Source organism: Palaemon carinicauda, chromosome 37, assembly GCF_036898095.1.
Source record: "Palaemon carinicauda isolate YSFRI2023 chromosome 37, ASM3689809v2, whole genome shotgun sequence".
NCBI lineage: Eukaryota > Metazoa > Arthropoda > Malacostraca > Decapoda > Palaemonidae > Palaemon > Palaemon carinicauda.
The window spans coordinates 29,491,354-29,516,560 of record NC_090761.1 but is presented as its reverse complement, the minus strand read 5'-3'; the positions used below and the strand labels follow the sequence as shown (position 1 = coordinate 29,516,560).

The 25,207-nt window shown below is 45.7% G+C and overlaps 1 protein-coding gene across 1 annotated transcript in view; it reads right to left on the bottom strand.

Annotated features, from left to right (window-relative positions):
- LOC137629544 (uncharacterized protein KIAA1143) overlaps positions 1-25,207 on the bottom strand; it is a 61,566-nt gene that overhangs the window by 33,567 nt on the left and 2,792 nt on the right. Inside the window, exon 2 of the mRNA XM_068360963.1 lies at positions 556-739. Coding sequence (XP_068217064.1) covers positions 556-675 — 120 coding nt within the window. The 5' untranslated portion in view covers positions 676-739. The remainder of the gene's footprint in view (positions 1-555; positions 740-25,207) is intronic.

Below are 25,207 nucleotides of genomic sequence, written 5' to 3'. Positions count from 1 at the left end.
CACCCTTCAATGCCTCAGAACAAATCTGCACCATGAAGCTCACATACAATCATTCTGAAAGAAAGAGAGAGAGGAAAGTTTTTAGAGTTTAGGCCCATTTGTATTTAATCATTGGAACAAGTAAATAGGTTGACAGAAGAGAATAACAGCATGTCTGTTCTCCACGAAGTCAAAATAAAAAGAGACATCATGTCACTAGTGCAGTGCAAGCGGGGGGACCGGTCTATTCCCTGCTAACTAACTGTGAGTTGTTACACCTCACTAAAAAGTCTTTTGGCTAATTTCAGCTGCCACCAAAATAATCTCCATTGTAAAGAACAAAAGGGTTTGTATATAGTGACAGAACAAAGTTGCTTTTGGACACCATTCAATATACTCCAACCAATTATAAACTCATTTGATCTAATTATCAGCTATGACTTTACCTATCCAGTTATTTCAGCTTAATCAACAGCATTAATGTTTTTCATTCTCAAGAACTCACACAGGTTACCCTACACTTTACTTGCTGAAAACAGACATCTACTAAAGAAAACACTATTCACAGGCCTTTACCTTGTCTGATAGCCCATTATCTTCTTTGTATCCAACACGTTCTTTAAACCTCTTCAAGAATGCAGGTTCCTCAGGTTTTGTGTACATTACGTTTGTACGTTTCCCAGTCCAGCCGGCCATTACAGAATGTGAGACTTCTGATATCCAGAGGGATTAAAATATGGCTGCTGTATATTAACAAATCCTGAAAAAGAAATTAGAAAAAATTGAAAAAACAGGTAAGGAAACATTCTATACTGTACTGTTTTGTATAAATAGTAATGATTTATTCTAAAACTCTAATAACTTGATAATCACAAAAAGCACAACCCCGATATTCCACCTATCTACAATTCTAATTACAAACTATGTAAGCAGAGGTTTAACACTTATATGAATGAGTTATGAATGTCAAAATGATAAATTTGGAAATAATTTGCATTTTATCTTTCTGTACAAACCTTGAGTTCTTTATAGTGGAGATTATTTTGTCAACAACTAAAACTAGCTAAAAGACATTTGAGCAAGGTGTAACCACTCACTGTTAGTTAGTAAGGAGGTAGGCGACCCATCCCCCCCCCACTAGTAACATAACGTAACTTTTCAATTGCAAGCAGGACTTCTCGGGGGATAGGTAATGGCGGGAAAATTATATTTTGATTATAAAATACATTTTTGAATATACTTACCCGGTGAATATATAATAGCTGACGTCTCCGGCGGCTCGACAGAAAAACACAAAAACTCGCGAGCGATCGCTATGAAGGTTGCGGGTGTGCCCACCAGCGCCAACTATCGGCCAGATACCGCATATACATGTAAACAGCTCCAGTTCTTCTCATCCCGCTGGGTCTCTATCGGGGAGGAAGGGGGGGCCTTTAATTTATATATTCACTGGGTAAGTATATTCAAAAATTTATTTTATAATCAAAATATCATTTTTAAATATTTAACTTAGCCGGTGAATATATAATAGCTGATTCACACCCATGGTGGTGGGTAGAGACCAGTATTAATACAGTTTACAGCGTATATGCTTAGAGTTTTTGACAGTTATATCATAACAAAACCCAAATATATATAGGTACCTGGTAAGGAAGTTGACTTAGACGATTACTCTGCCTTGTTAGTCTGTCTTCCTCACGAAGCCCAGCCATCCTCTTAGGATGCTGAAAGACTCCCAGGAGCTGAAGTATCAAGGGCGGCAACCCATACAACAGGACCTCATCAAACCGCTAATCTGGGCGCTCTCAAGAAATGACATTTGACCACCCGCCAAATCAACCAGGATGCGAAAGGCTTCTTAGCCTTCCGTACAACCCAAAAACAAGATTAAAAACATTTCAAGAGACAGATTAAAAGGATATTGGAATTAAGGGAATGTAGGGGTAGAACCCTCACCCACTACTGCACTCGCTGCAACGAATGGACCCAGTGTGTAGCAGTCCTCATAAAGAGTCTGGACATCTTTTAAGTAAAATGACGCGAATACCGACTTGCTTCTCCAAAAGGTCGCGTCCATAATACTTTGCAGAGATCTATTTTGCTTAAAGGCCACGGAAGTTGCTATAGCTCTTACTTTGTGCGTCTTAACTTTAAGCAAGCATCGGTCTTTTTCATTCAAGTGAGAATGAGCCTCTCGGATTAAAAATCTGATAAAATATGACAAAGCATTCTTTGACATAGGTAATGATGGTTTCTTAACTGAGCACCATAAGGCTTCAGATCCACCTCGTAAGGACTTAGTACGAGCTAAGTAAAACTTAAGAGCTCTAACTGGACACAGTACTCTTTCAAGTTCGTTGCCTACGATCTCTGACAGGCAAGGTATATCAAAAGACTTAGGCCAAGGACGAGAAGGCAGTTCATTTTTGGCCAGGAAACCAAGTTGAAGTGAACATGTGGCTTTCTCTGTGGAAAAGCCGATGTTCTTACTGAAGGCATGAATTTCACTGACCCTTTTAGCCGAAGCCAAGCACACTAGGAAAAGCGTCTTGAGGGTGAGATCCTTCAGGGAGGCTGAATGTAATGGCTCAAACCTGTCTGACATTAGGAACCTTAGGACCACGTCTAAGTTCCATCCAGGAGTTGCCATACGACGTTCCTTAGAGGTCTCGAAAGACTTAAGGAGATCTTGGAGATCTTTATTGTTGGAAAGATCTAAGCCTCTATGTCGAAAGACCGAAGTCAACATGCTCCTGTAGCCCTTAATAGTGGGTGCTGAGAGGGAGCGAACATTTCTCAGATGTAAAAGAAAATCTGCGATTTGGGCTACAGAGGTACTGGAAGAGGACACAGATGCTGACTTGCACCAGTCTCGAAAGACTTCCCACTTCGACTGGTATACTCTGATGGTAGAAGCTCTCCTAGCTCTCGCAATCGCACTGGCTGCCTCCTTCGAAAAGCCTCTAGCTCTTGAGAGTCTTTCGATAGTCTGAAGGCAGTCAGACGAAGCGCGGGGAGGCTTTGATGAACATTCTTTACGTGGGGCTGACGTAAGAGATCTACCCTTAGAGGAAGACTTCTTGGAATGTCTACCAGCCATTGAAGTACCTCGGTGAACCACTCTCTCGCGGGCCAGAGGGGAGCAACCAACGTCAACCTTGTCCCTTCGTGAGAGGCGAACTTCTGCAGTACCTTGTTGACTATCTTGAATGGTGGGAATGCATATAAGTCCAGGTGAGACCAGTCCAGTAGAAACGCGTCTATGTGGATCGCCTCTGGATCTGGGACTGGTGAGCAATAGATCGGTAACCTTTTGGTCAACGAGGTGGCAAAGAGGTCTATGGTGGGTTGACCCCAAGTCGCCCAAAGACTCTTGCACACGTCCTTGTGGAGGGTCCATTCCGTGGGTATCACCTGACCCCTCCGACTGAGACAGTCTGCCAAGACGTTCAAGTCCCCCTGGATGAATCTCGTCAACAGGGAGATGCCTCGATTTTTTGACCATATGAGAAGGTCCCTTGCGATCACGTACAGCGTGTGGGAGTGAGTGCCTCCTTGCTTGGAGATGTACGCCAAAGCTGTGGTGGTGTCTGAGTTGACCTCTACCACTTTGTTTCGAAGAATGCTTTCGAATTTCATCAAGGCCAAGTGGACTGCTAATAGCTCCTTGCCGTTGATGTGCATGCTCTTCTGAACTGAGGTCCACAGACCCGAGCATTCCCGACCGTCCAGGGTCGCACCCCAACCCAAATCCGACGCGTCTGAGAACAACACGTGGTTTGGGTTCTTGACTGCTAGGGACAGTCCCTCTCTCAGACTGATATTGCTGTCCCACCAGTTCAGGCATGCTTTTACTGGTTCGGAGACTGGGATTGATACCGTCTCTAAAGTCTTGCCCTTGTTCCAGTGAGAGGCTAAATGGAACTGGAGAGGCCGAAGGTGTAGTCTCCCTAGCGAGACAAACTGCTCCAGGGATGAGAGAGTCCCTACGAGACTCATCCAACTCCTGACTGAACAACGTTCTCTTTTCAGCATTAGTTGGACTTTGAGCAGGGCTTGTTCTATTCGGGTGGCAGACGGAAAAGCCCGAAAAACTGGACTGCGAATCTCCATCCCCAAATATAGAATAGTCTGGGATGGGATCAGTTGGGACTTTTCTAAGTTGACCAAAAGTCCCAACTCCTTGGCCAGACCCAACGTCCAATGTAGATCCTGCAGACAGCGATGACTGGACGATGCTCTGAGAAGCCAGTCGTCCAAGTACAGGGAGGCTCGGATTCCCGATAGATGAAGGAATTTTGCCACATTCCTCATGAGCCTCGTAAACACGAGAGGAGCAGGACTGAGGCCAAAGCACAGGGCTCAAAACTGGTACACCACATTCCTGTAAACAAACCTCAGAAACGGTTGGGAATCCGGGTGTATAGGAATGTGGAAGTACGCATCTCGTAGGTCGAGAGAGACCATCCAGTCTCCCTCTCTGACCGCTGCTAAGACGGACTTCGTGGTCTCCATCGTGAATTTTGTTTTCGTAACAAAAACGTTGAGCGCACTGACGTCTAGCACCGGCCTCCAACCTCCTGTATGCTTTGGGACTAGGAAGAGACGGTTGTAAAACCCCGGTGATTGAAGGTCCGAGACTTTCACCACCGCTCCCTTCTCTAGCAACAGAGACACTTCTTGATTTAGGGCTTGTCTCTTTGACTCCTCTCGGTACCTGGGAGAGAGGTCTATGGGAGTTGTTACTAGAGGAGGTTTGCGTACAAACGGTATTTTGTACCCCTCTTTGAGCAACAGAACAGACTCTTGGTCTGCACCCCTCTTCTCCCAGGCCTGCCAGAAGCTGTTCAATCTGGCCCCTACCACTGTCTGAAGCTGTGGGCAGTCAGACTCTGCCACGGGAGGACTTGGCTCCTCTCTTCTTACCTCTCTTTCCCTCGGCACGAGAGCCTCCCCTGCTGGGAGCTCTGCCACGAAAGGGCGGGATAAATCTAGACGCAGGAGTCTCGATCCTGGGTCTCACAGCAAAGGATGAAGAAGGAGCCCCTTTGCGAGCAGAGGACGCCATCAGGTCATGCGTGTCCTTCTGCACAAGCGAAGCAGCTATATCCTTAACCAGCTGTTGTGGAAACAAGGCAGCCGATAAGGGAGCAAAGAGCAGTTCCGATCTCTGACAGGGAGTAACTCCTGCTGAAAGGAAAGAGCAAAGGGTTTCTCTCTTCTTCAAGACTCCCGACGTAAAGATGGAGGCGAGCTCATTGGAGCCATCGCGGATGGCTTTGTCCATACAGGACATGATAAGTAAGGATACATCTTGGTCGGCAGACGAGATCTTCCTACTTGATGCTCCTAAAGACCAGTCAAGAAAGTTAAAAACTTCAAAGGCCCTGTATACGCCTTTAAGTAGATGGTCAAGGTCCGAGGAGGACCAACAAATCTTCGAGCGTCTCATGGCCAGGCGACGGGGAGAGTCTACGAGGCTTGAGAAGTCACCCTGGGCAGAGGCAGGGACTCCCAAGCCGAGAACTTCTCCCGTGTCATACCAGACGCTCGATCTAGAAGCAAGCTTAGAAGGAGGGAAGGCAAAGGCCGTCTTCCCCAAACTCCTCCTGGTATCCAACCAGTCGCCTAGAAGACGTAAAGCCCTCTTAGAAGAGCGAGAAAGCACTAGCTTAGTAAAGGCAGGCTTGGTAGCAGCTAAGCCTAGAGCAAACTCAGACGGAGGCGAACGAGGAGCAACAGCAACAAAGTGATCTGGAAAAAGATCCTTGAAAATCATCATGATCTTCTTAAAATCCATCGAAGGAGGAACAGCCTTAGGTTCATCTACATCTGAAGGATTATCATCAGGATGAGGATCAGCAACGTCCTCATCTGAAGGAACCTCGTCCGACAACTGATGAGTCTCAAGCAAGGGAGAGACCTGCCTTGGTGGCAATGCTTGACAAGCAGAGTCCACACGCACAGGAGCATCAGTAGCAGTCCAGGACGCTACGTCATGTAACTGCTTAACGGACTGACTAGCAACAACAACAGGAGCGGGAGGACGCTCGACGTCAACTCGAGACTGCCTTGACTGCCTAGACTGAGCAGTCAAAACAACTCTTGACTGCGGTGCTTGACGCTCAACGTCAAAACAAGTCAACTTCGCTGGTTGGCGAACGTCCTGAACGTCAACACGAGCATGCGGTAGCGGCTGAACGTCCACAAGCGGCTGAAAGTCAACACGGGACTGCATCGAGTGAGGCTCTACGACACGTGACTGACGTAACTTTGTAACGTCAACGTCAACAGGACGAGCAAAGGCTCGTTTGGGAGGCTGACGGCCAGGATCTCGATCAGCTAAACGGCGAGGATCATCGTGAACCTGCTCAGCAGAATAGTCCTCCATAAGAGAGGCAAGCTTATTCTGCATATCTTGCAGTACAACCCATTTAGGATCAACGGGAGTGGGTGCGGTTCGAGACGAGGGTAACGTCTGTGACTGCAAAACATTGCCTACACTAAGACTCTCAGAGCCTGTGTTACGCTTCTGTTTAGGCGGCGAGCAGTCTTCTGATGACTGCACAGGGTCAGAGCTGTCCCAATGGCTACAACCAGGACGCTGGACCTGTCCTGAAGGGACTGACTTTCGCTTTAAGGGTCTCGAAACCTTGCTCCACGGTTTCTTACGCGAGAAGCCTTCGGATGACGAGGAGAAAACCGACTCGCTCGTCTTATGGTAGGGGCGGTCTTGACGAGACACGCCCGAAACCATAGAGGGAACGTCTGTTCGTTGGTTAAAGCCTCTCGAACCCATAAGTCCTACGACATTACTTCTCCCTGGGGCATGGGAGCTTGCAAGAGGTCTCGGACTAGGCAAACAACAGGCACGAACAGACGAACCCTCGGTCGCAACACTGATAACACTTTGCGCACTAATCACTTTATCCCCACGATTTTCTAATGTGGCACTCTGACACTTTAACTCTTTTACATCCGCCATGAGTTGATTACGGTCCGTAGCTAACGATTCAACTCTCTCGCCCAAAGCTTGAATAGCACGTAACATATCCCGCATTGATGGTTCATGAGTGCTAGTAGAGGGTTCAGGCACAACTACTACTGGGGAAGGATTAGGTTCAGGGGCATGGGAGGAGGAAAATTCTAACGATCTAGAGGAACTTCTCCTCACCCTATCTCTCTCTAGCTTACGAGAATACTTATCAAACTCTAGCCAGTCGAATTCCGAAAGTACCACGCACTCATCACACCGATCTCCTAATTGACAGGTTTTACCCCGACAATTAGAACACACAGTATGTGGGTCGAGAGAGGCCTTTGGAAGACGTTTGTTACAATCCCTAGCATTACATTTACGAAATTTAGGAATTGGAGAAGGGTCAGCCATTTTGAAAAGTCAAAGAAAGTCCAAAAACAATCCAAGGTCATCAACAATTAAATCTATCCAAAAAAGAGTTCAAGAGTTTAAGTTGAAGATAAAACACCTGCACTGCGAAAGCTCAAACCAAAAAGAATTACTTCACCAAGACTGTTGAAAAACTCCAGGTTAACAGCGAGTAATGGAATCAACTTGTCGATCAGACCGACAGAGAAGAACTGGAGCTGTTTACATGTATATGCGGTATCTGGCCGATAGTTGGCGCTGGTGGGTACACCCGCAACCTTCATAGCGATCGCTCGCGAGTTTTTGTGTTTTTCTGTCGAGCCGCCGGAGACGTCAGCTATTATATATTCACCGGCTAAGTTAAATATTTAAAAAGTATGCATAAAGAACTCAAGGTTTGTATAATTAGGAAAAATCACAAATTTTAAGTAATATGATATTTTAATTATAAAATAAATTTTTGAATATACTTACCCGGTGAATATATAATAGCTGCAACTCTGCGGCTCGACAGAAAACACACTCAAAAAACTCGCGAGCGATCGCTATGAAGGTTGCGGGTGTGCCCACCAGCGCCAACTGTCGGCCAGATACCACTCTTGTATGTAAACAAAACCTTCAATTCTTCTCGTCCCGCTGCGTCTCTATTGGGGAGGAAGGGAGGGTCATTTAATTTATATATTCACCGGGTAAGTATATTCAAAAATTTATTTTATAATTAAAATATCATTTTTAAATATTTAACTTAGCCGGTGAATATATAATAGCTGATTCACACCCAAGGAGGTGGGTAGAGACCAGAGTTAATTATGTTTACAGCGTATAAGCTAAGAGTTTTTTCATTTTGACAGTTATCAATATAACAAAACCAAAATATATAGGTACCTGGTAAGGAAGTTGACTTAGACGATTACTCTGCCTTGTAAGTCTGTCTTCCTCACGAAGCCCAGCCATCCTCTTAGGATGCTGAAAGACTCCCAGGAGCTGAAGTATCAAGGGTTGCAACCCATACAACAGGACCTCATCAAACCCCTAATCTGGGCGCTCTCAAGAAATGACTTTGACCACCCGCCAAATCAACCAGGATGCGAAAGGCTTCTTAGCCTTCCGAACAACCCATAAAACAATATTAAAAACATTTCAAGGGACAGATTAAAAGGATATTGGGATTAGGGAAGTGTAGTGGTAGAACCCTCACCCACTACTGCACTCGCTGCAACGAATGGACCCAGTGTGTAGCAGTGCTCGTAAAGAGTCTGGACATCTTTTAAGTAAAATGACGCGAACACTGACTTGCTTCTCCAAAAAGTCGCGTCCCTAATACTTTGCAGAGATTTATTTTGCTTGAAGGCCACGGAGGTTGCTATATCTCTAACTTCGTGCGTCTTAACCTTAAGCAAACATCGGTCTTTCTCATTCAAGTGAGAATGAGCTTCTCGTATTAAAAAAATCTGATAAAATATGACAAAGCATTCTTTGACATAGGCAATGAAGGTTTCTTAACTGAGCACCATAATGCCTCAGATTTCCCTCGTAATGACTTAGTACGAGCTAAATCGAACTTAAGAGCTCTAACAGAACATAATACTCTTTCCAGTTCGTTGCCTACGATCTCTGATAAGCAAGGAATATCAAAAGATTTAGGCCAAGGACGAGAAGGCAGTTCATTTTTGGCCAGGAAACCAAGTTGAAGTGAACAAGTGGCTTTTTTCTGTAGTAAAGCCGATGTTCTTACTGAAGGCATGAAGTTCATTGACCCTTTTAGTCGAAGCCAAGCACACTAGGAAAAGTGTCTTGAGGGTGAGATCCTTCAGGGAGGCTGAATGTAATGGCTCAAACCTGTCTGACATGAGGAACCTTAGGACCACGTCTAAGTTCCATCCAGGAGTTGCCAAACGACGTTCCTTAGAGGTCTCGAAAGACTTAAGGAGATCTTGGAGATCTTTATTGTTGGAAAGATCTAAGCCTCTATGTCGAAAGACCGAAGCCAACATGCTCCTGTAGCCCTTAATTGTGGGAGCTGAAAGGGAGTGAACCTTTCTCAGATGTAAAAGAAAATCTGCGATTTGGGCTACAGAGGTACTGGACGAGGACACAGATGCTGACTTGCACCAGTCTCGAAAGACTTCCCACTTCGACTGGTATACTCTAATGGTAGAAGCTCTCCTAGCTCTTGCAATCGCACTGGCTGCCTCCTTCGAAAAGCCTCGAGCTCTTGAGAGTCTTTCGATAGTCTGAAGGAAGTCAGACGAAGAGCGGGGAGGCTTTGATGGACATTCTTTACGTGGGGCTGACGTAACAGATCTACCGTTAGAGGAAGACTTCTTGGAAAGTCTACCAGCCATTGAAGTACCTCGGTGCACCACTCTCTCGCGGGCCAGAGGGTAGTAACCAACGTCAACCTTGTCCCTTCGTGAGAGGCGAACTTCTGCAGTACCTTGTTGACTATCTTGAATGGTGGGAATGCATATAAGTCCAGAAAAGACCAATCCAGTAGAAACGCGTCTATGTAGATTGCTTCTGTATCTAGGACTGGAGAGCAATAGATTGGTAACCTTTTGGTCAACGAGGAGGCAAAGAGGTCTATGGTGGGTTGACACCAAGTAGCCCAAAGACTCTTGCCCACGTCATTGTGGAGGGTCCATTCCGTGGGTATCACCTGACCCCTCCGACTGAGACAGTCTGCCAAGACGTTCAAGTCCCCCTGGATGAATCTCGTCAACAGGGAGATGCCTCGAATTCTTGACCATAAGAGAAGGTCCCTTGCGATCTCGAGCAGCGTGAAGGAGTGTGTGCCTCCTTGCTTGGAGTTGTACGCCAAAGTTGTGGTGTTGTCTGAGTTGCCTCTACCACTAAGTTTCGAAGAAGCCTTCTAATATCATCAAGGCCAAGTGGACTGCTAATAGCTCCTTGCCGTTGATGTGCATGCTCTTCTGACTTGAGGTCCACAGACCCGAGCATTCCCGACCGTCCAGGGTCGCACCCCAACCCAAATCCGACGCGTCTGAGGACAACACGTGGTTTGGGTTCTTGACTGCTAGGGATAGTCCCTCTCTCAGACTGATATTGATGTCCCACCATTTCAGGCATGCCTTTACTGGTTCGGAGACTGGGAATGATACCGTCTCTAATGTCTTGACCTAGTTCCAGTGAAAGGCTTGATGGAACCGGAGAGGCAGAAGGTGTAGTCTCCCTAGTGAGACAAACTGCTCCAGGGATGAGAGAGTCCCTACGAGACTGTTCCAACTCCTGACTGAATAAACGTTTCGTTTCAGCATTAGTTGGACTTCGAGCAGGGCTTGACTGCGAATCTCCATCCCCAAATATAGAATAATCTGGGATGGGATCAGTTGGGACTTTTAGGTTGACCAAAAGTCCCAACTCCCTGGCCAGACTCAACGTCCAATGAAGATCCTGCAGACAGTGAAGACTGGACGATGCTCTGAGAAGCCAGTCGTCCAAGTACAGGGAGGCTCGGATCCCCAATAGATGGAGGGATTTTGCCACATTCCTCATGAGCCTCGTAAACACGAGAGGCGCAGGACTGAGGCCAAAGCACAGGGCTCGAAACTGGTACCCCACATTCCTGTAAACAAACCTCAGAAACGGTTGGGAATCCGGGTGTATAGGAATGTGGAAGTATGCCTCCTGAAGGTCGAGAGAGACCATCCAGTCGCCTTCCATAAATGCTGTCAAGACAGCCTGGTAGACTTCATCGTGAAGTTTGTCTTGACAATGAACACATTGAGCGCACTTGCCTCTTACGTACTCCTGCAGTGAACATGGCTGCCAAATCATGGAGCCATCCCTGAGGGACTTGTTCCTGCAGAGAACGTGGCTGTCAGATCATTGGAGCCATCCCTGAAAGCCTTGTTTATGCATGACATAATTGCACAGCAAAACTTCAAAGGCTCGAAAATAGCTGTGAAGTCGACCTGTAAAATCTTGGAGCGTCTCATGGCCAGGCGCCAGGGAGAGTCTATGAGGTTTGAGAAGTCTATCTGGGCAGAGGCAGGAACTCCCAAGCCGAGAACTTCTCTCGTGTCATATCAGACTCTCACTCTATAAGCCAGTTTAAAAGAAGGGAAAGCAAAGGCTGTCTCCCCCAAAACTCCTCCTGGTGATAAACCAGTCGCCTAGCAAACGTAAAGCTCTCTTAGAAGAGCGAGAGAGCACTAGCTTATAAAACAACGGCTTCGAAGTAGCTAGGTTAGTGTAAGCTCTGACGTTTAGGCGAACGAGTAGCAGTTACAAAAAGATCCGGACAAAGATCCTTAAAAATCAGCATGATTTATTTAAAGTTCATAGAGGGCTAAGCAGCTTTAGGCTCCTCTCCGTCTGACAGAGTCCTCAAGGGAATATCAGTAGGAGGGGGAACAGCAACTTCCTCATCTGAAGGAACCTTGTCCGATAATAGCCGAGTCTCAAGCAAGGGAGAGACCTACCGTGGTGGCAATGCTTTACAAGCAGAGTCCACACGCACTGGTGCATTAGTAGCGGACCAGGACGCAACGTCATGTAACTGCTTGACAGTCTGTGAACTGTCAACAACAACAGGTGCGTGAGACCAGGACGCAACGTCATGTAACTGCTTGACAGTCTGTGAACTGTCAACAACAACAGGTGCGTGAGGACGCACAGCGTCCACTCGAGACTGCTTTGACCGCCTAGACTGAGCAGTCAAAACAACTCTAGAATGCGGAGGTTGACGCTCAGCGTCAAAACAAGTCAACTCCGATTGTTAGCGAACGTCCTGAACGTCAACAGGAGCATCAGCAAGTGGCCCAACGTCCAAATGTGGCTGAAAAACCACACGAGACCGCATCGAGTGTGTTTCTAAACAACCTGACTGACGTGACTTGGCTACGCCAACGTCAACAGGACGCACAAAGGAACGTTAGGGTGGCTGAAGGCCAGGATCTCGATGAGATAAACGGCTAGGCTCAACGGATTTATCGGCAGAATAGTCTTCCATAAGGGAGGCAAGCTTATTCTGCATGTCTTGCCGTACAACCCATTTAGGATCAACGGGAATGGTTGCGGTAAGAGACGAGGGTAACGTCTGTGACCGCAAAACCTTGGCTACAAAAAGACTCTCGGAGTCTGTGTTACGCTTTTGTTAGGCGGCGAGCAGTCTTCCGATGACTGCATAGGGTCAGAGCTGTCCTAATGGTTAAAACCAGGACGCTGGACCTGTCCTGAAAGGACTGACTTTCGCTTAAAGGGCCTCGAAACCTTGTTCCACGGTTTCTTATGCGAAAAGCCTTCGGATGACGAGGAGAAAATCGTCTCTCTCGCCTTATGGTAGGGGTGATCTTGGTAAGATACACCCAATACCATAGAGGAAACGTCTGTTCGCTGATCAAGGCCTCTCGAACCCATAAGTCGTACGACATTACTTCTCCCCTGGGCTTGGGAGCTTGCAAGAGGTCCCGGACTAGGCGAACGACAGGCACGAACAGACGAACCCTCGGTCGCAACACTGATACCACTTTGCGCAATATCACTTTATCACTACGATTTTCTGTTTTGCACTTATTTCACTGAAATCAAATTTTTTAACAATTCACATTAGGTATGAATAAAACTGATTTCTACCTGAAGCACGCAATTCTACCCTCATCAAAAGGTTGTAATTGCGAAATCAGTCGTATAATGTAAGTACATTAATACCAGCAAAAAACAGTAAACATCTTTTAAGATAAAAAAATCAGTGGCTGAGGAAGACTAAACACTAGTTCATTCAAAACTACGTTTTCAATCTCTCACCGTACATTGCCTTGGGACAAGAATAAAAAACTAAAAAGTTTTATCCTTTCTCCCCGTACAGAGACTAGGGACGAGAGTAACTCTAGAACAACGTTACCCGCTTGGGACGAGATAAAGATCGGAACGTTTTCTCTCCTCTCTCTCCCTCCGTCTCTATCTCTCTCTCTCTCTCTCTCTCTTGATTTCGCACCTAAGAGAAGAGCCCACTTACGTTTCGTCAAAAAAACAGGTTATTTGACCAAAGGAAAAAACTGAAAGGTTTTTCAATTAAAAAGTTCCTTTAAAATAGAATTTAAAACATTTAAGCTTTGAAAGAAGAATGAACAAAACGTCAGAATCGATTTACTCTTTCTGCAAAGTGAAACCGTGATACTCTCTCTCTCTATCGTAACGATAGAGCGCAAACTGCGTAGCATAAATAAACTAAACGTTAGTTCATCTTTGAAACAGTACGAAGACTATTCAAAGAAAATCTTTCATAAAATATCTATTAAAAAATATTCATTTAATAAGTTTTAAATCATTAGCTCTTTAAAAGCTATTTACGATTGAAAGGGCTCAACGTTGTTTAACTTCGGTTTCCAAGTTAGGACCGCCTACTCTCAGGAAAGGTCGCATATAAACAAATCATTAAAATTTATTTTGATGTTTATTATAAATGGAAAGCTAATCAAAGAAGCCTAATAAAGGCGGTTGAGATATAAAATATATAGAGGAAAATCTATAATTAATTTATAACGTGATAAGATAATTGCTAAAAGCCTAAACACACTTCCGTACTGAGGGAAGGGTCGGCCATTTAAAAGTCAAGGAAAGTCCAAAAAACAATCCAAAGTCATCAAAAATTAAATCTTCCAAAAACGAGTTCAAGATTTAAGTTGAAGATAAAACACCTGTACTGCGAAAGCTCAAACCAAAATGAAGTACTTCACCAAATATGTTAAGAAAACTCCAGGTTCTACAGCGAGTATGAATACGTCTTGTCGTCAACGTCGACAGAGAAGAATTGAAGGTTTTGTTTACATACAAGAGTGGTATCTGCCCGACAGTTGGCGCTGGTGGGCACACCCGCAACCTTCATAGCGATCGCTCGCGAGTTTTTTGAGTGTGTTTTCTGTCGAGCCGCAGAGTTGCAGCTATTATATATTCACCGGCTAAGTTAAATATTTAAAATTGTATTTTTCCTAACATACATACCGAGAACTACTTTCTTAGGAGGTACCTGGAAATCTCCTCTCAACCGACCAGAGTTTTGTGTAGTCTACCCTACTTCCGTTTTCTGTGGGGACTAATTCAGGCGTAAGGAGAACGTGCCCTGAGGGTAGTCCTGAGCTAGGTCGGAGTTAGCTTGGGTCTCGGTCCTCAGTAAGTTCTCTGGTCGCGTCGTGATACCATCCCGTCGCTCTCCATTCTCTTGCGATCCTTTGTGTCCCCGACTCGTGTGTCCCACGTGGTATCTCTGTGCTTTCCCTTGTGTTCTCGCGTGTTCGCGTTCGGCACTATATACAAGCCATTCTGATCTTTACAGTGGAGACTCACCATTAGGTGGGTGGAAGTCCTCAACCAACTGGCTGGTTCCTGTCCTAGGGTGCAACTCTGCTTTGCACAAGCTTCCTAGAAACAACCTGCTGCACGAGCCTTCTAGAGACACCCTTTCACCTGGCTAACTCTCAGCATGTGTGAGAGAGATAACGGCCTGAGCAATACGTGCGATGGTGCGTGAACTTTGCATTGGGACTTGACTACCTAAGGACAATCTTGGAGCTAAGCTCCGCACTTAACCTAGACATTGCCTGACTCCAACTTGCATGGAGGTCGGGGACATAACAAATATACAGTATATGGATATACAGTATAACAGGTTACACAAAGCACTGTGGTACCCACCTGCAGTCAAAGGAGGTAAGCTTGCAGAATTCCTTAGATACTGAAACCCCAAGAGAGGGGAAAATAGACAAGGAAGAGGCCAGTCACTCCCAAATTCTATTCAAACTTACTACCAGGTAACATCTGCCCTCAACCAAAGCTACTTGTCCTACAGGGGTACAGAGGTGTTTCTGACCACATTTTGTGCATCCAACACAAGACCTATAGAAAAGGTATCCAGGTTCCTGTAGATTAATTCATGCAGGTATTGGGACGTAAAGGTTTTTTGGCATTTCCACACACCCACATGTAATACCTACGCCACAGAGTAGTTCTTTTTTGACACCAGGAACGTGCTGACACCCCTGACGTCGTGAGCTCTGGCCATAGGATCAAAAAGAGTGGAGTACGAGCATAGGGCTCATTCGATAACCTGTCGAATCCAGGCAGAGATCGGGTTCCTAGTTATCCTCTCCTTGACTCTGTCCATACTGACAAACAGACTGTTGACCTGTGGCAAGCTCTTAGGGTTCGCTCAAGACGCTTCCTCAACGCCCTTACAGGGTATAGTAACACCTGATCCCGATCATCAGTTACGGAACGGAGACTCTCAATCTGGAAGAGCCCAAACCTAGGATCAACTACGGGTGGATTTTGAGTCTTGGTTACAAACTCAGGGACAAAGTTGAGTGTCACCTGCCTCCATTCCCTTGAATGGGGCATCGTTGTATAACAGACAATGTAGCTCACTGACCTCTTTGCAGAGGCCAGGGCTAACAGGAAAACTGTCTTAGGGGCTAAGTCATATTCTGAAGACTGATGATGTGGTTCATAATGTGTTCCTTACAGGGTTCTTAGTATACAGTCTATGTTCCAAGGAGAAGGTCTGACTTATGATTTAGGGAAAGTGCACTTGAAACTTTGTATGAGAAGAGAAAATTCCATTGAGGAGGAAATGTTAACTCCACTCAAATCTAAAGGTGGGGCTCAATGCTGAGCAGTAGCCTTTCACCCCCTATAAAGGGATATGGAAGCCAAGTTCATGTTCAAACAGACGCTGAAGAGCGAAGCTACAATTTATCCCTTCAAGTGTGTACTGTATTCACTCCTTTGTTGAGTTTGTACAATTGATAATTAACGCAGAAATAGCAGCCCACGGGGCCAACATGCACAGCTAAACATGTTCCGCTTGCCAGAATATAGAAGCAATGAGATAATGTTAAACTGCAAGTGAAGCGAGCTATGACAGAGCAAAATCCAATAAATCATTAGCTCATTTAAGTAAAGAGGTACTGTATTTGTAATACAGTATGATGAACACTGCTACGAATGTCTCCATAGGAAATGGGATGGAAAATAATTATTTCTGTACGTCCGGAAGTCCTGGCAAACAAAAGCAACAGTGTTTTGACTGTGCTTCGTTACTATTACTCGATTTGGATTACAGTAACTTTTTTCTTACGATGACTATTTTGTTATGACAATGACAGGCAGAAACAACAAAGTTCAAAATAGTTCATTTAAATATCAATACAATTAGACCAGTACACTATATACTTTAATGTATATCAATATAATTAATGACAATACCTAACGAAAAGCCATAGCTTTTCAGCTATGGTTGTTGACCCACCATAACTCAAACATTATTGATTTCCGCCAGTAATCATTAGGGTATCAAAAACATTCAAAGCCCCACAAAATACTTTAAAAAAAAGGTCTTATTTTCTACAAACCATATACTGCAGTTTTATAATTTTGCCCTGAAACTAACGAGTAGTCTTGTTACTCTAAAACAAGCGGTGAGTTGTCTTGTTACCGTTAAGGTAGTGGTGAGTTGTCTTGTTACCATAAAACTAGCGGTGAGTTGACTTGTTACCCTAAAACTAGTGGTGAGTTGTCTTGTTACCCTAAAATTAGCAGCGAGTTGTCTTGTTACCCTAAAATGGGTAGAATGTACAGCAATTTGTTGGGACCGGTGATATCTTCTTATTACTTGTCTAATTATTTTTCTTTATGGGGAAAATGTTCTCTACTATGATCTGATGTACCATGATATGAAGTTATTTTATCATTTTACATATTATAATTTACCTTTACGACAGAAATAATTTTCAAGTTCAGCCCGGTCCGCACACAAGTCACGGGTAGCTCCTGCTTAGTTTCAAATTTTCCCGATAGATAGAGCTCGTGTCATCCCAGGTTATGAAGCATTCATCTCTACTATTAATGTTGTCCCATCCATATATGTATTCTTACCTCTCGGTTAAGTTTGTACTGTACTGTAGTTGGTTGGGACACGTACTGTACCGTTGCATTTAATACTGCTGTAATAATTATCATGAAATGTTGTTACGTAAGGAAAATGTCGTTATGATGCATTAGTCGCTGAAGCCACAGCCAAATTACTCAGTCATAAAATTTCCCCCCCAAAAAATACCCGTTGGGCGGCGCTCCGCTTGCCTATCGGCTGGTGGCGCAAGCTTGAAAATTTAGTGATATTCGAACTTATGTTTTCGCTAATCCCAACAATATACATTCTTACCCCCTCGTTAAGATTATAGTTCATTGGGACACATCCTGGAATTATACCGAACAATAATTTGTTATATATACAACCAAAGGTTAGGTTAGCCAACATCTAGTTGAGATGTCTAGGAGGATTAAGCCAGTGTCAAACAGCCAACCCGAACTAACCTTTCGTTTCCGTGTGATTGTAGGCCTGCTTTTTGTTGGCTGTGTGATTACAAAATTTTTAATACACCCCAGTGACCAAAGATTGACCTGAATGAGGTCAGCCTTTCCAATGCTAACTGTCATGATGGACAGATGCGTTCCCTACAGCTTTTCTTTGAGCAATGTGGTTGAATTTATTACTCATATAGAGCAGCTTGCTCCTTTGAGGACGATAAGGTTTTTTGACCTACAGGACTTTACACGAGTTATCCCCAAATTTTTTAATTTTTTATTTTGTGATGGACTTTTAGGTGATTTTAGGGGTCCCTATGAAGCGTATAGAGCTAGTGATGTTGCCCTTATGCGTGATGGCCGCAATGTGCATACTGGTCAATACGTGTATAATTGGAGGTGCAGGAACCGCAAGTGTCGTAAAAAATTCACAATGCGGCAGGGCTCCTTCGATTGTACACACCTTGAAGAACGTGAGTCATTCTCCTTATATCTTGTTGGGTCGAACGTTGGTCTCAAGATAATGTTGCTGTCAAGAGGGAGAAGCCTGCTTCTCACACTCTTGTCGAATGGTATAGCTTTTTTCGAGAAGTGTGTTAACAGTTCTTGATTTTAGACAAGAAGAAAATTGGCGGACTAGGCCACATTGTGGAAGTGGATGACAGTTAGTTAGGCAAGAGGAAGTACTGTAAAACATCAGGCAATGCATCGAAGGAACCTGGGTCTTTGGGGGCACTGACTGGTAAACACATGAGACCTTCTTCCAAGGGGTTAAGGAACGCAGCACTTAAACGTTGATCTCAGCGCTACAAGAGAACCATCATTTCCGATTGCTGGAAAGGCTACGCCAAGGTCAAAGCCTATGATTTCTACAATTTTACAGTTAACCAGAGTATTAACTTCGTTGATCCTGATGACTCAACCGTACATAAGAACACTATAGAATTGCAATGGCGGGGTCTCAAAAGGAGCCTGCTACCAGGATTCGGTACCCAGAAAGGGTTGCACGACAGCTATTTCACAGAGTGCTGTATCAGGAAGCGATATATGAAGAAGTCCGTATGTCCGTTCAGAGCATTTTTACAGCTGATCAAGCATGTTTACCCACTCAAAGTCAGTCCTATTTCTTGCCGATTCCTGAGTTTCCTCCCTTCACAATTCGTCTTCCCGCTAGTAACGTTCGGCCCTCCACAAGTCGACCTCCCTCAAGTAAAATTTGGCCTTCCACCAGCCATTCTTCCGCAAGTGACGTCCAACCTTCCACCATTTGTGCAAATTCAAGACGTCCGCCTAACCCCGGAAAAGATTGAAGGTGCTAGAACCCGAGGATTTCGACTTTAGCGACTACGAACAATAAGGTAATCCTGAGTAACATTTTTTTTATTACAATGTGGTTAAGATATAATTTAGAGTGCTGCCCATCTCTTTCGTTGTGTAGGAGAGAGATTAATCTGAGATTAATTTTAGGATAATGTAAGGATTTATTTGTGATTTCGTTTTAGTTTGAGACCTGGGATGGAAGTCCGAGGGCTTGGCCCCCGCCTAGGGGTTGTGAACTGGGAAATGTTATTTTTATTAATAAAATAAATTTTTGAATATACTTACCCGATAATCATGTAGCTGTCAACTCCGTTGCCCGACAGAATTCTATGGAGGGATACGCCAGCTATCACAATACTAGAAGGGGGTGTATTTACCAGCGCCACCTGTGGCCAGGTACTCAAGTACTTCTTGTTGACACCTCCTCAATTATTCCTCGGTCCACTGGTTCTCTATGGGGAGGAAGGGAGGGTCGATTAAATCATGATTATCGGGTAAGTATATTCAAAAATTTATTTTATTAATAAAAATAACATTTTTCAATATTAAACTTACCCGATAATCATGTAGCTGATTCACACCCAGGGGGGTGGGTGAAAACCAGTGTACAAGATTAAAGGATAGCTAAGTATCCCATATTTCATATAATCAGTTATCCACAATAACAATGAAATAATAAGTACCTGGTAAGGAAGTCGACTTGAACCGTTACTCTGCCTTTAATAAGATCGTCTTCCTTACTGAGCGCAGCGTTCCTCTTGGGAGGCTGAATCAACTCAAAGGTGCTAAAGTATACAGGGCTGCAACCCATACTAAAGGACCTCATCACAACCTTTAACCTTGGCGCTTCTCAAGAAAGAATTGACCACCCGCCAAATCAACAAGGATGTGGAAGGCTTCTTAGCCGACCGTACAACCCATAAAAAGTATTCAAGAGAAAGGTTAAAAAGTTATGGGATTATGGGAATGTAGTGGCTGAGCCCTCGCCTACTACTGCATTCGTTGCTACGAATGGACCCAGGGTGTAGCAGTACTCGTAAAGAGACTGGACATCTTTGAGATAGAATGATGCGAACACTGACTTGTTTCTCCAATAGGTTGCATCCATAACACTCTGCAGAGAACGGTTCTGTTTGAAGGCCACTGAAGTAGCCACAGCTCTCACTTCATGTGTCCTTACCTTCAGCAAAGCAAGGTCTTCTTCCTTCAGATGAGAATTTGCTTCTCTAATCAGAAGCCTGATGTAGTAAGAAACTGAGTTCTTAGACATTGGTAGAGAAGGCTTCTTGATAGCACACCATAAGGCTTCTGATTGTCCTCGTAATGGTTTTGACCTTCTTAGATAGTACTTAAGAGCTCTAACTGGGCAAAGTACTCTCTCCAGTTCGTTCCCCACCATGTTGGACAGGCTTGGGATCTCGAACGACTTAGGCCAAGGACGGGAAGGAAGCTCGTTTTTAGCCAAAAAACCGAGCTGCAAGGAACATGTAGCCGTTTCAGATGTGAAACCTATGTTCCTGCTGAAGGCGTGGATCTCACTTACTCTTTTACCTGTTGCTAAGCACACGAGGAAAAGAGTTTTTAATGTGAGGTCCTTAAAAGAGGCTGATTGGAGCGGTTCAAATCCTGATGACATTAGGAACCTTAGGACCACGTCTAGATTCCAGCCTGGAGTGGACAACCGACGTTCCTTTGAGGTCTCAAAAGACCTAAGGAGGTCCTGTAGATCTTTGTTGGAGGAAAGATCCAAGCCTCTGTGGCGGAAAACCGCTGCCAACAAACTTCTGTAACCCTTGATCGTAGGAGCTGATAGGGATCTTACGTTCCTTAGATGTAACAGGAAGTCAGCAATCTGGGTTACATTGGTACTGGTTGAGGAAAACTGCATTGGCCTTGCACCAGCTTCGGAAGACTTCCCATTAAGACTGATAGACTCTGAGAGTGGATGTCGTCCTTGCTCTGGCAATCGCTCTGGCTGCCTCCTTCGAAAAGCCTCTAGCTCTTGAGAGTCTTTCGATAGTCTGAAGGCAGTCAGACGAAGAGCGTGGAGGTTGGGTGTACCTTCTTTACGTGAGGTTGACGCAGAAGGTCCACTCTAGGAGGAAGAGTCCTGGGAACGTCGACCAGCCATTGCAGTACCTCAGTGAACCATTCTCTCGCGGGCCAGAGGGGAGCAACCAACGTCAGCCGTGTCCCTTTGTGAGAGGCGAACTTCTGAAGTACCCTGTTGACAATCTTGAACGGCGGGAATGCATACAGGTTGAGATGGGACCAATCCAGCAGAAAGGCATCCACGCGAACTGCTGCTGGGTCTGGAATCGGAGAACAATACAAGAGGAGCCTCTTGGTCATCGAGGTAGCGAATAGATCTATGGTTGGCTGACCCCACAGGGCCCAAAGTCTGCTGCAAACATTCTTGTGAAGGGTCCACTCTGTGGGGAAGACCTGACCCTTCCGGCTGAGGCGATCTGCCATGACATTCATATCGCCCTGAATGAGCCTCGTTACCAGCGTGAGCTTTCGATCTTTTGACCAAATGAGGAGGTCCCTTGCGATCTCGAACAACTTCCTCGAATGAGTCCCTCCCTGCTTGGAGATGTCAGCCAAGGCTGTGGTGTAGTCGGAGTTCACCTCCACCACCTTGTTAAGCTGGAGGGACTTGAAGTTTATCAAGGCCAAATGAACTGCCAACAACTCCTTGCAATAGATGTGAAGTGTCCTTTGCTCCTGATTCCATGTTCCCGAGCATTCCTGTCCGTCCAGTGTCGCACCCCAGCCCGTGTCCGATGCGTCCGAGAAGAGACGGTGGTCGGAGGTCTGAACAGCCAAAGGTAGACCTTCCTTGAGAAGAATGCTGTTCTTCCACCACGTTAGAGTAGACCTCATCTCTTCGGAAACAGGAACTGAGCCCGTCTCTAGCGTCATGTCCTTTATCCAGTGAGCAGCTAGATGATACTGAAGGGGGCGGAGGTGGAGTCTCCCTAACTCGATGAACAGGGCCAGCGATGAAAGTGTCCCTGTTAGACTCATCCACTGCCTGACTAAGCATCGGTTCCTTCTCAGCATGCTCTGGATGCATTCTAGGGCTTGGAAGATCCTTGGGGCCGACGGACAAGTCCGAAAAGCTCGACTCTGAAGATCCATACCCAAGGAGACAATGGTCTGGGATGGAACGAGCTGAGACTCCTCAAAATTGACCAGGAGGCCCAGTTCCTTGGTCAGATCCATAGTCCATTTGAAAATCTCCAGACAGCGACGACTTGAGGGAGCTCTTAAAAGCCAGTCGTCTGACGGAGCCGGACACAAGATCATGATACTGCTGCACAGTCTGTAAACTGTCAATCATGGGCAAGCGAGGAAGTACAGTGACAACCCGAATCTGTCTAGACTGTCTGGGTCGTACAGACAACTCCTTAACGGGTTGCTGAGGTTGCCGCACTGCGTCACAACAAGTCCCTTCTGTTGGTTGTTGAACGTCTTCCCCGTGACACATTGACTCCGTAAACAAAAAATCCTCTAACAAGGACTAAGCTTGGACTGCATGTCATGCAACACAGCTCAAGGTCTATGGGAGCAGGTGTGGTAACAGACGGGATTAGCGGCTGAAGTGTAACCATTACCTTCCCTGTAAGCATGTAATGCTTAAATAAAAGTCCATAAGAGGTTATGCAGCTAAAGGCTCCCTCCAAATGACAGAGTCCTCAAGGGAATATCAGAAGGAGGGAGAAAAGAACTTTCTCATCTACAGGGACCTTATCCTAGAAAAGCTAAGTTCTCTGAGTGAGGGTTCACTGGTGCAAAGCAGCAGACTAGAAGGCAACGTTATGAAACTGCTTGACAGTCTAGTGAGTTGGCAACAACCCAAGATGTGTTGAGAAGCATGCGGTAAGGTATGCAGAGCATGATGTATGCAGAGTATGCTGTATGCAGAGCATGCTGTATGCAGAGCATGCTGTATGTAGAGCATGCTGTATGCAGAGCATGCTGAATGCAGAGCATGCTGTATGCAGAGCATGTTGTATGCAGAGCATGCTGAATGCAGAGCATGCTGAATGCTGAGCATGTAGTAAGCAGAGCCTGCTGTAAGCAGAGCCTGCTGAAAGGAAAGCAGAGCGTGTGCATGGCGTTTAACATTTCTCAGAAATTCCATGACCAGTGCTAGAGTGCTTTATGCATGCTTGCATGGGGTTTAAACCATGGTATGCTGAACAGCAGAGTCAGGACGAGCTGGAACAACAATAGTGTGGTTTCCTCTTCAAGACTCCGATGAGGGAACACCTGAGGCTCAGTCTGCAAAGGCTGAATAAAAGACAAGCAGAAGGAAGGCGCATGGGTGGAGGAGGCTGACTCCTAGCATGAGTGGTTGAACCCAAGGGTTGCGCTTGCTGAGCGGTTGGCGGAAGCGGAGTAGCAAGTTCCAGTTCCTGTGGTGTGAGCGGAGCGCGATGAGGAAGAGGCTGCGCAGAACAAGGTAAATGTCTCGCAAGCTGAGGCTCCTGAGGTGCAAGGCTAAGGTGTTGTGGTGCTTTCCTTATGGAGGGTTGAGCTCGCTGCAGCAAGAGCTGAGGAAACTGACTCATGGACGGGAGAGGTTGTTGTACCTCAACCGAGTGTTGCATCACTGGTGGAGCAGCAAGTGGAGGCGGAGGAAGAGAGGTATAATCCTCCTGATCCCAATGTAAAGGTTGCCTTAAGAAAGGCGGAGGCTGAACACCACAGGGAACAGCAAACTCAGCACGTGTCTCAACATCGTACGCCTGGCAGGTGGAACTGCTGGCAGGTGGTACTGCGATCAGGCGGAGCGAGTGTAGGTGGAGGGAGTGTAGGCGGAGGCGGAGGAGCAACACTCTCAGCCCGACACTCACTCATCAAGTCCGAAAGCTGTGCTTGCATGGACTGTAGTAGAGTCCACAACATCGTACGCCTGGCAGATGGTACTGTGATCAGGCGGAGCGAGTGTAGGAGGAGGGAGTGTAGGCGGAGGCGGAGGAGCAACACTCTCAGCCCGACACTCACTCATCAAGTCCGAAAGCTGTGCTTGCATGGACTGTAGTAGAGTTCACAACATCGTACGCCTGGCAGATGGTGCTGCGACCAGGCGGAGCAGGTGCAGGCTGGGCGAGCACAGGCGGAGCAGGTGCAGGCTGGGCGAGCACAGGCGGAGCGAGAACAGGTGGAGGGAGTGTAGGCGGAGGAGGAGGTGCAACACTCTCAGCCCGACACTCACGCATCAAGACCGAAAGTTGTAACTGTATGGACTGCAGTAGAGTTAACTTGGGGTCGGCAGACACTAAGTTCTGCTGAGGTAAAGCCTTAACAGCAGAGATCTGTTGTGGCAGAACCTTACTCCTCTTAGGCGGAGTGTAATCAACTGATGACTGAGGAGAGTCAGAGCTAACCCAATGACTGCATTCGGGTTGTGAACTTTAACTTCGTACGTCTGGCATAGGTCTGGACTTAACGTTTAAGAAGTCTTGAGACCTGAGACCAGCGTTACTCTGCCTTTATTTTCTCCCCTAATCTCTTCTGCAGACGAGCAAAATAAGGGCTCAATCGTCTGCGGGTGGGAGTGACGGTCTCGGTAAGACACGCCCACAACCACCGAGAATACTTCTGTGCGCCGATCAAGGCCTGCTGAACCCTTATGCCCTTCGACATTGCTTCTCCCCTGGGCTTGGGAGCTTGCAAGAGGTCCCGGACTGGGAGGACGACTGGCGCGCACAAAAGTACCCTCACGCACTAATCACTTATCACTTTGATTTCTGTTTGCACTTATTTCACTGAACTCGAAACTTTAAGTGGTTTGTACCTGAAATACGCAATTCTATCCTTTCTCAAAGTTAGTAATTGCGAAAACAGAATTACAATGTAACAGAAAAATCTAATGAAAGATAATTCAGTGGTTGGAAAGAGACTAAACACTAGATCACTCTAGAAACGTTTAGTTTCTTCCCCTAAAGAGACTAGGGAGAAGAGCAAAAAACGATAACGACGTTACTCGTACGCCTGGCAGGCTTGAATGAAACGTTTATCCTCTTTCTCCCTCCGTCTCTATCTCTCTCTCTCTCTCTCTCTCTCTCTTGACTTAGAACCTGAGAGAAGAGCCCAATCATATATATCGTTAAAACATATTATTGTTAAAGGAAAAAAACTGAAAAGTTCCTTTATTAGGATCAAAACCATTAAGTTAAGAAAGAA